Genomic DNA, 15,579 nt, shown 5'->3' with positions numbered 1-15,579 from the left:
TTAAAAATGCGCTCATCCCACTTTTTACCAAGGAAATTGTCAATGGGTCTGTTGGATGGTAGCCCGTAAATAGTCTTTTGTCTTTCTTTAATACCTCTTACTACTGTGGCAAGTCCTCCTTCAAACACATCTGGCTCAACCCTAAGCTCTATGCGTACAGCTGGATCATCCCTTCGACCAGAAAACAATTTTCTCTTGATTTCCCGATATAATTGTCCATGGAATATTTCTTGTCTATCTCCAATTGAATCTGCGGAAGGTATATTCAGCTTTTCATGACGAACAAAGGGAAAGCTTGCTCCATCTCCAAAAGATTTTCACTCGTCATACTTTGTACTATACCCAACATAGTGGATTTTTATTCGCTTCTTTGACTTATCTACCTCAGTTACTACCACGTCATAAAGATTATTGTCTTTCTTTGACGATTTTCTTTGCTTTGAAGGAAAATCCGAGGAAAATTCCTGCATATACCTCACTGGAAATTTTGACTCACGTTTTACACGAGTCGTGTCCGCCATTTTGAAAATCCATATATGGGATTGATTCGCATGCGCAGTACATTAAAATGTGTCCGCGTAGGCCTAGGCGCTAAAAAGAGCAAATGTTCATAAATGTATGGAATAAGTTTGATATGGATACGCAGTGAAGAACACCACCTCTCCTCCTATAGATATGAAGGTGTATGTTGAAGTGGATACGCGGATACTCAATGGAGACTGAGACCACCCCTCCCCCTATAGACACTCATATCATATCTTTGATGTTTTTCCGTGGCCTGGTTTATCTTTTTAGTGTCAAGTACCCCCCTTTTATATCTTCATTTTTTGGGGGGACCCCCAATTTCTCATCAGTCCCCCCCCCCCCCCCCAATTTTTGTGAATGCTCCCTTTCATTCTCATTCATGTTCACTGAACAGTCAGATTAAATGCTATTAAAACGAACATAGAAAGCATAACAAGGTTTGTTCGAGTTTTAATTTTGATTTGAACGAAGACAAAAATCATTATTTTTAAGGGCACATGAATAACAGTCAACTTGACAAAATGATTTCTTCAATAAAATAATAAACGACAAAAGAAGAACTTGAAAAAATACTAAAGAACGAAAAGAATACCAATTCCGATGGAATCTTGAAGAAAAATCAGCCTAACTTACCATATGAATCAAGTGCCTTCTCAATGAACTCTAAACTAGGCTTTATGACGTCACATATCATGTGACATGTCACGTGACCTGTAAGTAGCGTTTTCTGGCTAAACCATGACGATAAACCGTCCATAACCTACTTACAAAGACACAAGCAAGTCACGTAATATGTGACGTCATGCGTCCAAAATTGTTGGGGTGACTGACAGGGCACGTGACTACATCCCTGCCAAGTTTCGTAATCACAGCTTGTATTGCGGCGGAGAAACTGGGATGGGGCCACCAAACGTTGGTGGAACGTTCCAACCCCTTTTCGTCAGAATTACGGATTCATTCAGCATGACAATATAGTCTTATAGCCTATATTCATGTATTTATATTAACTGTTTAAGAAGCAAAATAAATAAATAATTTGCTACGCACATTCCGATCTTTGCCGTTTGAAGCGTTTTGATCTCCTTTAATTTTTCTTCAAAAAATGGTGATTCATTAAAAAATGTCGATAAATTATTAAATGTACAGCAATTATAAAAGAGGTTTTGAGCAAATATTTGCCTGTATTTACGTTTTAAATGAAGCATTTCGATTTTAAAGCGAGCCGTGCGAGTTTGATGAGTATGGCATAATCGCTCTGCCTACAAACGGCTTTTAACACTGTCGTTCGAAATTTTGTTGCAACTTATTTTTGTCACACTACATTCGGTTTGCCGGCCCATAATAGTATCCGTGCGTGTCATTTAGCTGTCAGAGCTTTGGACCTAATCCAATCACATGCAATGCGAAAATGTAAAACATTTCACCATGCTGAGTAATAACGGAGAGTTGCGGTGAATCTTCTCTGAGGTAGGTGTGTAGACTATATTTTGCCAATTCGCATGACGCCGGTTTTTTTGGGGGGAAAAAACTATTGATTAACCCTACGACAATGCGTATTTTATTTCTAGGTCAGTATCTAGATCCAAATCGCCAAATAGGTAAGTTTAATTAAGAAAGATTAATTAACCAAAAGCTTTTGTGCCAGTCTCAGCTGCTTGTGAGCATTAAGTTGAGAAAACGGGTGAGTTTATCTATGTATTAACAAACAGTTGATGTATATATATATTTTGTGAAGCAAGCTTCTGATATGTCGTAACTTACTTCGTGCGCATCTGAAGACATGTTTTTGGTATAAGCTATTATGGTCCTAACAACCAGTGCGTACTTTACAACTTTAAAGATAAAAGTCTAAAATCATCAGTTTTCATTTATTAATACTCTGATTTAAAGTATTAATTTCTTGGATTCGGTAATATTTTTGAAGCACCAAAAGACGTAAAAATGAGTGTGTGGTACGATAAGCAGAGTTAATGATGCAAGGTAACGTATGTAGGCGCCCCTAGATTATAAACTATTGATCAATTTCTCTTCAACTTTCACATCGATGCCACTTAATCCTGTAGGTCACCATGGTGAATGTTTCAATAGCAGTAAAGGTAGTTTTTCGAATTTGGTTTTTACGTGACTGGTTCAGCACTAGTAGTCAACTGATGTTTAATTTAACCATGAATAAATCATTGTTATTAGTTTTAACGTGCTTTTATGTATGCAAGGTGACGTTACCAACTCCCCTCCATATAAGAGTGGTCGCTTTCGGCTCGGATCTATATCTACCGATACAAAACGACCACGAATTTTCTAAATTACTTCTAAAACTCAGTGTTCTATATTTTTTACCATTAGATCGGTAAAATTCCGGTAATTCCGGTTTTTCTGCAAATGGTACAACCTTCTCCCATCGGAAAACATCTGGTAAAAGTGGAAATGCTCAATCTTTATTTACTCTGGTTCAGGCCCCGCCCACACTATGCCGGATAAATTTGAATCCAAATTTTTATTTATTCGGTTAGGCCTACCGTCCACACTAGTCCGGGCGAATCCGGAACAATAGGCCATTTCACGGATTCCGTTACTCAACCTCAGCCTTGTCAGGGTGTAATTATTCTTTAGAATTTGACTACAGTCCGCAGTAATGAAAGGAATTTACACATCAACAAACAATTGGCACACATGTCATAGGCAATTTCTAAAGAATATATTACACGCTGACGAGGCTGAGGTTGAGCCGCGGGATCTGTGAAATGGTTTATTCTTCACAGAAAACGAATTTTTTCGAATACGGTCTCTAGAGTGGAACAAATTGAAAGAATTGAGCCCGAGGTGAATTTTTAGACTTCTCGCCATGATTGTCATGGGAAATGGCGGGAAGGCTAAAAATTCACCTCGGGCTCAATTTCAGCTTCGATGCACATGCTCAGATGTGCAATGAGGCGCTTTTGCCGCCTCTCGGACTAGTGTGGACGCGAAACATTTTATCCGTTTTCATGTTTGGACGGAAAACTTTTTTTTCGGTTTCGGCGTGAAAGTAGCCTGCGTGCCTCCGAATGTTTACTCGTAAAGTCCGACAGAAAATTCCGGATGCAACGCACGCTACGTGAAAGTTGCGGATTCAAATTTATCCGCAAAGTGTGGACGGGGCCTTAAAAAACCGATCAGCTAGACACGATAGAACAGCTGGTGTGAACCGGTGATCAGAAATATAAAATCTATGAAAATGTAAATGAAATCTATACTAAAATCTGCGATTAAGAGCCTAAAAGTAAAAATATAAGAAAGAAGAAAATTAAGTATAATATATACATATATACACAGAAACACGAAAACCCCGCGCCCACTAATTGATTGATTGAGCTTTATTACCATAATTTTCAAAATTTATTTACAAGATAATATTGGAACAGGTATTGGTAATAGCTAACTCAGAATAGCTAGACTAATCTAGCTGAGTAGCTGCTAAGAATAATTGAGATATGGTAGGCCGTAGTAATAAATGATAATAAAGAACAAATCATATATAGTAGAGTGCAAATATAACCGTGAAACTTTAGTAATACTAAATAGCACAATTTCATGCAAATTCCATTGTTTTCTATTGTTTACGGATTAATTGCATGACCGAATTTTGGCGCGCTTTTTACTATTCAACAGTGAGACTAAATGCAATCTAACTCGAGATTTTGCTCATCCCGAGGTTTATCATGAGGATGACCTACAAGAATTGCTGGAATACTTGAAGAACTGTTAAAAATCACTCTCCATCGCAACTCCTGAAATATATTTTACGGATTAATTGTTTGCACTCTAGTATATGATCATACAGATAAAGAATATAATATAGATGTATTATTGCATTGAGAGAATGATAGAAATACTTATTCAATGTAATTTTATAATTATAGATATAAAATATGGATGTAATATAATTATTATCGATCTATAATGAAAAACGATTGAATCTTTTTATATCAGATATCATATATATTGTTAATACAATACAGAAAAATATCACAAAATTAACAGATAATCATGGAATAAATTATAAATATACATTATGCTTATTAGAGATTCTGGAGGAAATTAATATTTTTGTAAACAGGAAATTTTCATTTTTATTTTGAAAGATTTAAGAGATAATGATTTGATTTTTTCATCAATGTCGTTCCAAATGATTGGACCAATATAGCTTAAAGTAAATTTTCCATAATTAGTTCTAATGGCAGGAGTTCTAAAAGTTGACTTACTTGCTAGTCTTGTTCTATAATTGTGTGATGAAGAAACACTCTGGAAGTAACCATCAAAGGCTTTAGGTAAAAGATTATCCTTAAATTGAAACATAAATATGGCACTTGAAAAGAAAATTAAATCTGTGAATTTTGATAAACCTAGATTGGCAAAAATTGGTTGTGTATGAGCATCCCACTTAGAGAATGTGATCACACGTACAACCCTTTTTTGCAGAGTAATTATAATAAACATATATATCCATTGTATTTGGTTTCAAGTTTCAAGTTTATTCAAGTTTATTCACACACAATAAATACAATTATAATTACAAAATTAAAGTACGTTTTCTTTATACTTGGTAAATAAGTAGTCAAAAATATTATATGTGTGTGTGGGTGTTGAAGTAGCATAAACTTTCGAGTCACCAGCCACCGATACAAGCCCCGATTTCCCCTAGGGCCCAAATCAAAACCGTGCCCGCGCTTTTTAGTTGTCGTGTGTCTTTATCGTGGTACAAAGATCCATGCACGTGATGGATTTGAAGGATCTGATAGGTTTTACAGACAGTCGCTCTTAATTCTTTTGTTTTCTATAGAGTTTATCAGGCAATTATGCTATAGTTGGCCTGTTTTTCAGATATGATATGTGTTAATATGTACTAAAAAATATTCTGAGCGTTTGCTGGCCATTCTACTTCTCTTCGTGAAATGATACGGGATTTAGAACAATTTTCGGTGAATTTGCGTTGATTTGGTCACGTCCGACGAGCATGATCCTTTGCGTTTAAACAATAGATTATTGAAGATTGTTTTGATGTGACGTCGTTATAGTGAAGTAGGGCAATTTTATTTGACTAGTTATGCCTGGTTTACAGCACGAACCTTCGTAGGCGAGCGGGAAGTTTTGAAGGAGACGTTTTTTTGATGCCTTCATATTTTCGAAATTGTGAACTGAATCATAACTACTTTCTTTTTCTTTCCCTAAACCCAAAGACATGCATTTAATGGATTGTTTCTCGCCATTTTTATCTATACTAGAGTGCAAACAATATAACCGTGAAACTTTAGTAATACTAAATAGCACAATTTCATGCAAATTCCATATTTTTCTATTGTTTAATTAGCACTATTTTGTACTATTTAGTAATTCGTGTTTCACGGATGAATTGTTTGCGCTCTACTTGCGGGAACAATTAATTCAGAACGAATATTTAACCGCTTAAGTGATTTTTTTATCCCTATTCCTTTTCGGTCCAGTCGCGTAGGCTTGAGCCGGTCGACGACAACGTTTTTTGAATTGACTGTATATTCAACAGTTTGACTAAGTTTACTCAAGAGAGCATAAATAAGAGAGGGAAACTTCTTAATGTGGCGCGCGCTATGTAAATTCCAGGTTGGGCTATTTTTAGTAACCGGATGCAGTTTAAATTTCGCCTTACCCTACTCCTGTGCGTCAACTACTCAAAATAGCCCAACCGGATATCTACATCGTGCGCGTCACAATAAGAAGTTTCCCTCTCTTATTTATGCTCTCTTGAGTCACTGCAAATAGGAAACGAGTTGCTGCAAATAAGAAACGAGTTGCTGCAAATAAAAAACGAAACGAGTTACTGCAAATAAGAAACGAGTTACTGTAAATAAGAAACGAGTTGCTGCAAATAAGAAACGAATTGCTGCAAATAAGAAACGAGTTGCTGCAAATAAGAAACGAGTTGCTGCAAATAAGAAACGAGTTGCTGCAAATAGGAAACGAGTTGCTGCAATTAAGAAACGAGTTGCTGCAAATTAATTAAGAAACGAGTCGTTGCAAATAGGAAACGAGTTGCTGCACTATAAGAAATGAGTTGCTGCATGTTGGACGAGTTACTGCAAATAAGGAACGAGTTGCTGCAAATTAATTTAGAAACGAGTTGCTGCAAATTGATTTAGAAACGAGTTGCTGCAAATTAATTAAGAAACTAGTCTCTGCAAATAAGAAACGAGTTGCTGCACTATAAGAAATGAGTTGCTGCATGTTGGACGAGTTGCTGCAAATAAGGAACGATCTGGTTGCTGCATGCATCAACTCGTTTCTTATTTGCAGTTCGCCGGATAGTTTTAACTTGCTGCATGTCCCACCATACAAACCTGCTTGGAAATTTTTTTAAGGATGCCTCACACTTGTAGCAACTTACTCCTTTTACAAGACCAAAGCTCTGCAAAAAAGATGTACTGATATCATTGGCTGAGGACTTTCGCCAGCAATTTTGCAGAGTTATTCAAATAAAATAGAATTTTTTGTGCGCAATGTCTTGAGACATCAGTTGACGAGGTCAGAGGCTTGCATCGTAAACGCTTTTTGTCGGTATTGCCTTCATTTTCTTTTACAAAATCAATTTAACTTGCTAATCCACACACAAATCACCACCAACCACCATTATGGACAGGGGTGTCCTAAACATAGAGGAAACCTGAACTGAACATACAATATATGCAGCACTTTATAGGCTAACTTTAGTCTTTACTCATGCTTGCAGATGTCGAAGGATAATCTGCAGCACAAGAATTATTTGCCACTGAAACTAGTTGACAACACAGAGATAGAAGAACAACAGAAACTTGGTAAAGCCAAATCATGTTGCAGTGATGAAGAAGCCAACAAAACTGAACAGAAACACCAAAGCAGTGTGTGGAAAACGACCCTCAACCTGCTCAACTCCATGGAGGGAGTTGGTTTTCTAGCGCTTCCTTATACTATCCATCGAGGAGGAATCAGCGCGGTGATTGGATTATTCATTGTCCCTTTCATGAGCGGATACACTGCGTCCCTTCTTGTTGAATGCCTCTACGAACCAAATGAAGATGGAGAAAAGATACGAGTGCGATCCAGCTACCATGAGATTGGCCACCGTTGTTGGGCACCGTTACACACAGTTATCAGTGTTCTAATTGTTTATTTTCTCTATTCCATCGTGGTATCATACATAGTTCTGTTCAGTTCTTTGATAAGTCATACATTCCCTGGAGTTCCCCTATCGGAATCACAATGGGCATGTATAGCGATAGCCATCGTTCTTCCAACCGTGTTTCTTGAATTCTTATCCAAGATAGCATGGCTTAGTTTAGTGGGTATATTTGCACTTTCGGGATCGGTTGGCCTGTGTTTGGCGTACGAGTTGCAGGCTGTCCATAAATGGGAAGTTAATTCATTATTGTTCTGGGACACCCAGGGTACGATGATTGCACTAAATATCATCGTTTTCAGCTATGGTTTGCATGCAGTTATCATACCCATAGAAGGAGAGATGGCAGATAAAACTAAGTTGCCCGTAGCTCTAGTATTAAGCTATTGTACTGGTAGATTCATCAAGATAGTGTTCGCAGTGGCAGGATTTTTAACCTACACTTCAGCTACAAATGAAGTCATTCTCAACAACTTACCATCAGGAATAGCTGCCAAGATAACAGCAGCCTTTTTCAGTGTCAGCGTGTTGGTTACCTTTCCCATTCCTGTCTTAATACTAGTAAAAATGTTCGAAGAGTCAGAGCTTTACTGCAAAATAACAGAGAAGGTGCACCCAAAAATCTGCCTCGCATCTTTTCGTGTTTTCATTGTTCTTTCTTCTCTTGCTCTTTCTGTTGGATTGCCTCATTTTGCACTTGTTGCGGCTGTAGCTGGTTGCGGAGAATACATGGTTATGTTCATCTTTCCTGGTCTTTTTCATCTTGTTATTAAGTACAAAAACTTAAGGTGGTTTCATATCTGTATCGATTGTTTCTTTATGGCGCTTGGTGTTGGTGGTATGAGTTTAGGTTTCGTAGAAGTTGTGAAAGATTTAATTATGATCTAGTGTCGATATCAGCCCTCCAGTGTTCCCCCCGTAGAGTGCATACCATGTATTCGTGAAAATAAAGAAATTGTACAAACGAGTGCAAAGTTTTGTAGTTTTAAAGTCTACTGAACTTACCAATTTGTGCAATTTCTTACGAAGGTTTTCACAGATATATGGCATGCACTCTAGCAATAAATACTATATTAGAATATATTATTGTGTGGATGGATCGTATATTATTAAACTTTGAGTTTAATGTATCAGTGTAGTAAGGGCCAAGTTTCCCCGTCTTAAAATCCCAATCATAATAGATACTTATATAAAATTTATGACAACCAATTGGGACTGATATACTTGTTTTCTAATAAATAATATAGTTGTAGAGCAATAACTAAATCACATAATCATTCTCTATTATTATATAAGTATATGTAATAGGACTCCATGCTGTCCAATTAAGAAATAATTGGACGAGGAAAATTCAGAGGACTTCCAAAATTGGATGAGGCCGTAGGCTGAGTCCAATTTGGCAGTGAGAAGAATTTTTCGAGTCTAATTATTTCTTGATTGGGGAGCATGAAATCCCATTACCTATTAATTATATAGCTGCCTAATTAATCCCATATCAACAAGACCTATCCAATTAAGAAAATAATTGCACAGTTACCTATATGGAATTAATGAGAAGCTGTATAATTAAAAGGTATAATAGTATTTGTTATAAGTATCGTACAGTCATTCACAAACTAGTATACTAGTGTCTGGGACATTATTGGGGAAATTATGCTCATTTGCTGTTGCTGGGCTTTTCTGAAAACAATTCTATAGCTGGGACAAAATTCTTGGTCTTTTTCAGCTTTTGAAATAAAAAGATGTTTGTTTCAATACTTGTAACATAAGCACTAGCAAGATACACAGACTCAGTGCATCAGTTATAGGTGTGAGGAAAGACAACTGCTGTAAATGAGCAATGCCCAACTAAGTCTGCAACACAAGTATACACCGGTTTCAATAATGTGATATAAATTATTAGTCCCCTGAAAAGCTACGGAGCTGCAACTGCCAAGGATTATGGATAGATAGATCTTAATATCCGGCCATTAATAGACTTGTTATCTTTTACCAGTTACAGTTTCACCTTGAGCTGCCTCGAGATAAGTGACAATAGACCTATCCCGAATTCGCTTGACTGACCATGAAACAATGGTTTGAAGTCGAGATTGAACTTGATTCTTTTATTCATCAAGTCCAACCTCAACTTGAAACCAATGTTTCGTGACCAGTCAAGCGAATTCGGGGTAGGTCTATATGTATCAAAACCTTTACTTGTTGGTTATAAAACGTTTCCCATGACCCTCGGCAATCTCTGCTTTGTAGGTCTGTGACTAGCTTTATTGAAATAAGTATAAGCACTAGCAACTTACACAGACTCAGTGCAGCTCTTCCCTAACAGGTGTGAAGAAAGACAACTGGTATTAATGAACATTGCACAACACTGCTTATGGTATGTTTTTATGCTTATGTTACAAAGTTCAGTAATAATACCATTAATTTTCATGTCAAAAATGAAATTATTTCAAATTTTGATCCATTAATTTTTGTACTCAGCTTTATAGACAAACAGAAATTCTAAGTCTTGGTAAGATAAGGTTTTATCATTAGGATTTCTATACTTAATATTGTGATAAAATAGGCTATGACTGGAGTAGTTACACTGCACATGTAAAGGTACTCAACAAGGTAAAATAAAAAAACCAAATTCCTCAAAATACAAAAAGTGTCTTTTTGTAATCCTCAGTTTGGCTTCATACATTAACCTAATTTGACTCTTCCAACTCCATTTAGGAGCTCTTACAGACTGTATAAATGTTTTTAAATATAGTTTTCTCTAATAATTATTGGTAACATGGTGCATCAAGTTACAAGCAGAAACTTCCAAATCTAACAGGACTCATTGTACAAATGTCCCATTAAGCAATATCCACTTAATAAATCCTTATCCAGCAGATAGACATTATCCACATGGCATGATTTGGTTGCACAATGATTGAATACTGTATGAGTTATCCACTGGATAAAGATATGGATAACTATTCATTGGATAGCACTTTTATCCCCTGCTACATACAACTGGCTACAGAACTTTTAAGATCCAGGCAAGTGGAAATTATGGGCAAAGCCAAGAAATGGACTTCCTGTGCTGTGAACTAGAGGGGAGAGGGAAGGCAGTTTAAATTCAATGCAACTGCCATTTAAAACTTGAACATTTCTTTGTTCAAAATTATGTTGCATCAAGTCATTTTGTATATGCTCTTTTCTAGACTTCCAAAAAGTTGGACTTGGTTGCAATTATAATTATTGGGGCTCATAAAAATCTAAAAAAGTAGGGTTTGTAATTTTGCTCCTGGAATTCCTTTTTGAAATTCTTTTTTTTAGAAAACTATCTTAAACCCTAAATATACTCGTAAAAAGTTAGAAGGTTGCATTATAATACAGATAAATAAAACCCTTCTATTCTACTATTATTTACAAACAAGTTACCTCTCAACTTGTTTGGCAATTGTTTTGATCGTTGTCATGTCAATCATTCAGTGAATTGTGTAGTGAGTGGATACATTTTGAATGGGGATCATAGTGAATGTGGTGCTAAGGGTTTAAATGAACTCGAACAGGAGCTGGTAAAGGACCTTAACAATTCTGAATTAATGTCTTTACATTTTGGTGAACTATACAATTTCTGGAATTTTGGCTTTAAACTTGTGCCATAATGACCGTAAATAATTTCATAAATGCCAAAGAGATGTCCACCAAAACCAATGAGCAAATTTACAATGTAAAACTAGACTATAGTAGTTAGTTACAGGTTGACCGCAATAGCTGACTAGTTAGTAGACCTAATCCACTGTGTTCCCATTTCAGACCAGGTATGATTCCCTAGAGTATCTTATTGTTTAGAGCAGTTTTCGTATGACTGTGAAAATGCCCACAGTACAAACATGGTCATGACACAGCAAGGCACAAGAATTTACTCTTCATCCAATCAACTGTCCGAAACACGGCTTGGAACAACGTGCGGACACGGTCACACCAATGTCACGCCAATGTCACAGCACTGTCCGACCAATCACATTGCATGAGAGAAAAATCCCCCAATCAAAAGTCTAGAAAACATCATGGTCGCGGCAAGGCACGCATACGGCACCGACTTTTTCACAGTCATACGAAAACTGCTCTAACAGCTACACATGACAAGACATATGAATATGAATACAACTCAAATAAATAATATTATTCTTGAGAGAATATCATGATCTGAAATGGGAAAATATTATGATATTATGCCGTGATGGATAAAGTACATAGGATGCCTGAAAAGAAGTTTATCCTAAAAATCCTTGGAACGACAACAATCAAAAAATTCCTAAATTATTGTGACTAATATTGGTCTAATAATTATATAAGTATGAAATATAGCTCTACAGTATAATATAGAAATAAATTACCTGATGGCCTTTATTTATGAGTGCTTTGGGCCATCATTTTTAGTTAGCTCAGGATGATACATTTTGTGTCTTAGATGCCATGCTATACTTGCTGATGCTGATATGGTTTTAAATTGGTGGATTACATTGCGAGGGATAAAGTAGATGTCATTGTCCCTTAAAACGATATGGGCATACTTGATGCCATCCCTTCTTAATTGGTTCAACTTTGCATCATCGACCCAGAGGACACACTGTAAAAAAGAATGATAATTCATTGTAAGAAACAATATCAATTCAAAATAATGGCTGATTACCATGAGAGCACAAGTGGAGAAATATTGGGGAAAGGCCGGTGACTGATTGGCCATTATTTTAAGCCCTGTTTATGTACTCTAACAATATATTTGATTGATGGAAGTCTATTGCCCAATTTCAAAGTCACTACTTTTGTCCCAATGAGTAGTGGGCAATTCCATGATCATGGACTTTACATTCAGAGAAAATTTAAGAGGAATTATTGTTGCTAAAAATTAGAAACTCTCCAAATCAATTTCTTTCCACTTTACAATGATGTGGATTGTTATGCTGCTTCTTTCTGTACAATATTGAAATTTTATCTCTTTTAGATCAGCAGCATTAAATTAATCATTAATGTCATGGACGTTACATCAAAAACAACCACATGCTCCAGTATGACCTACAGAAATTGATACTGCTGTGAATTGTGCAACATTTAGAAAGAAACTTGCCTGTTTTTATCTAGATAAACAATGATACTTTAAATATAAATTGCTATTCTTTCATCACAATATCTACATTTCCTGGATTTTTCTGGAAAAAAAACTTTCATGGATGTTACAAGCTTTCATGGACGTTACATCATGTGAAAAGCATTTGAATAATGAACATAATTTTCTGTGTTTTAACATCAAAATTCTAAAATTTGTAACTAAATCAGCAGTATTTGCTTGGAGCATGCTCCATGGCATTTGGCATTTGAGCTACACTAAAAGGTGTGGAAATAGAAAATATTTAAAGTCCCAGAATAAAAAACTTGATAACTGTGGCATAAATATATCATAATTCATCCTTTCAATCAACCATCAACTTTGGAGACCCCCTCTTAAAAGCAAATGAGTCCTATAGTGCCCAACTTAGTATTTGTGAGTAGTTTTACTATTATTTTCTGTAATAATAAGTGAATTTTGACGGGATTCTTGATTTGAAACTTTTGCATTTTGTCTGTTCTCATATGGAATTGCCCAGTAACAATTTCATCATCAACACCAACACTACTAACTCAATGCCATTCCATTTATTATAATGTACCTGCGACACAGGAGGTTCATGCAGATCTAGCTGCAGCTTTTGGACAAGGTCATCGAAGTAAGCAGGATGGAAACATATCACATCTTTGCAATGTCTATTCATTTTACTCCTGCAAAAAAAGTATAAAAACTCAACAGCCTGTGAAGTAAACTATAGCCTTGCCTAAAAATGTATCATTAACTAAGTGAATTTGGTATCAATTGTGAAATTTAGAATACACAATGAATATAGTATGGAAATTCTCATTTGTGCCTTGTAGTTTCTCAAATAAACGACTTCTTGTTCTTTACTAAAGTAGCAAGTGTGTCCTGCAGACACCACATGTGAATAGAGTTTGTTTGGTGTGTTGTTCTCTCCCTTGCCACAAGGAGTTTTCTCCAGGTTCTCTGGGCCCAGTTGTTCAAAGCCCGATTAGTGCTAATCCTGGGTTAACTCTTAATAAGACCTATAGAGCTAATCCTGGATTAGCCTATAGAGTTAGCCTATAGAGTTAATCCAGCTTTGAACAACCCGGCCCTGGTTTTCCTCCCACTTCAAAAAATCATTATGTGAGTTTAGAGTTGTGTTCTTAAAACATTAGTAGTGGTAATGAGTGTGGAGAGTGTTGTATAATTAAACATTACTTGGCCTCTGGCGAGGTAAAATAAAAGATTTAAAGCCCCAGAGAAAAATGACAGTTTTTATGTCAAAAACTCATTTCCATGTTCGACCATACCTTTCATTCTTTGTGTGTACTCCTTTGATTATACCAACGGCTGCAGTAGTCTGGCGATCAAACCCTTGACCCACATGGTCTGCGTGGCATCTTGTCCTGTCCTCTGCCAACATCTCTCTACGTTCTGATGTTCTTGGAAGATATTGTAGATTTTGAAGTTCATTGACAGTGGCTCTGAAGATAAGATGTCACATCACATTGACATATTTGTTAACCCAATTTAATGATTGTTTCATAAATTTTGCAAATTAAGAGTAATGCTTTGATTTTCGGAACAAATTATACCAATCTCTGTCATGACCTTGAGTGAGCTTGACATGAGATGATAATACATTAATCATGTCAAGTTCACTGGTTATCATGAAACTTCATGATAGCCATGATAATAATATGACGCTTATTAAGGCCCTGGCTAAAAGAGGAAACAAATTTCCAGAAACATGTTTTCCACGCACATGATTCCAAGTTTAGCCACATGTGAAACATTGCTATGTGCAACAAATTTTGCTTCCAAGACGCATGGAAACAATGTTTCCCAATGTTTCCTCGTTTAGCCACAAATATAAACATTCTAAAAGTTCGTTACTTAACAAAGCTAGCTCTATCTTAAAAGTGTGCATGCGCTAATTGATATTGAATAAACAATGTTTCCCCATGTTCCCTGACAGTTTTGCCACCTTTGGAAACATTTAAGAAAACATGTTTCTGGAAACATGTTTCCTTGTTTAGCCAGGGCCTAAGTCTTTCTTACCTCCGTCTTTTACTTGGTGAGCTTGATGAATCAGCTGTTGGAACAAATTGTTCCCCTGGACGTACCCAGACAATAGGACCATCATTACTCTGATTGCGATTTTCTAGTTTTAAAGCTGATAACCTTCCCCATGGCATGGTTTCCTTTAAAAATGGACTCTTTTCCAACAGGTCTAGAAATTCTGGAAAATAACCACCGGTCTCCTCTTGAACAGTCCCAACTACACTAAACTGCATAAGAGGACCACAACGAAGGGTTCCTGCACTATATGTTGCCTGAACTTTTGTTAAATATTCACTCATCTTGATAGTCTCTACGTCCAGTTTTTTGCTGATGGGTGAGGTTTTGACAGTCATATTTTGATGGTGTGTTCCAAAGTATTCTGTTAGTTCAGGAAGGTAAGATGCTGCACCATGAACAATACCCATTACATGTCTTGGCTGTCCTTTGGTGTCTTCACCATAGTTTCCCGAAAAAATAGCTTGACAAACTTTTCCATTTTTTCAGGGCTTAAGTTGGCAATTTCATCATCGTAGACATGTACAACTGAAGCACCACCATTACAGTCTTCCTCTATATGTATTAGGTGAGACAACCTTGTTTTTTCCTTGGGATTTTCAAGGATGCAATGTCCATGTCATGGAATATTTCTTCTTCATGCTTGTATGATGCTTTTTTGTGTTTCCTCTTCTTTTTAGTTTTCTTCAGACACTTTCTCCATTTGCTTGTGTTCATGGTT

The 15,579-nt window shown here is 36.4% G+C and overlaps 2 protein-coding genes across 2 annotated transcripts; one reads left to right on the top strand and one right to left on the bottom strand.

The window, feature by feature from the left end:
• The first annotated feature begins 7,264 nt into the window (after nt 1-7,264).
• LOC148906049 (vesicular inhibitory amino acid transporter-like) lies at nt 7,265-8,627 on the top strand. The gene has a single exon (XM_089039376.1). It carries the CDS (start codon nt 7,265-7,267, stop codon nt 8,576-8,578), a length of 1,314 nt encoding a protein of 437 aa, XP_088895502.1. The 3' UTR covers nt 8,579-8,627.
• Nucleotides 8,628-9,930: 1,303 nt separating this feature from the next.
• On the bottom strand, nt 9,931-15,575 carry LOC148906048 (lysine-specific demethylase RSBN1L-like). Its single transcript, XM_089039375.1, is given in 6 exon segments — nt 9,931-12,296; nt 13,375-13,483; nt 14,090-14,263; nt 14,841-15,306; nt 15,309-15,476; nt 15,479-15,575. Coding segments are annotated over 6 exon segments (1,233 nt in total). The 3' UTR covers nt 9,931-12,077.
• Nucleotides 15,576-15,579: the final 4 nt, after the last annotated feature.

Source organism: Actinia tenebrosa, unplaced genomic scaffold, assembly GCF_029948245.1.
Source record: "Actinia tenebrosa isolate PJP-AT-01 unplaced genomic scaffold, QUT_ActTen_1.0 PGA_scaffold6__47_contigs__length_16458017, whole genome shotgun sequence".
Taxonomy (NCBI): Eukaryota; Metazoa; Cnidaria; class Anthozoa; order Actiniaria; family Actiniidae; genus Actinia; species Actinia tenebrosa.
The sequence above is the reverse complement of the archived record's forward strand: the minus strand, read 5'-3'. Positions and strand labels throughout refer to the sequence as shown.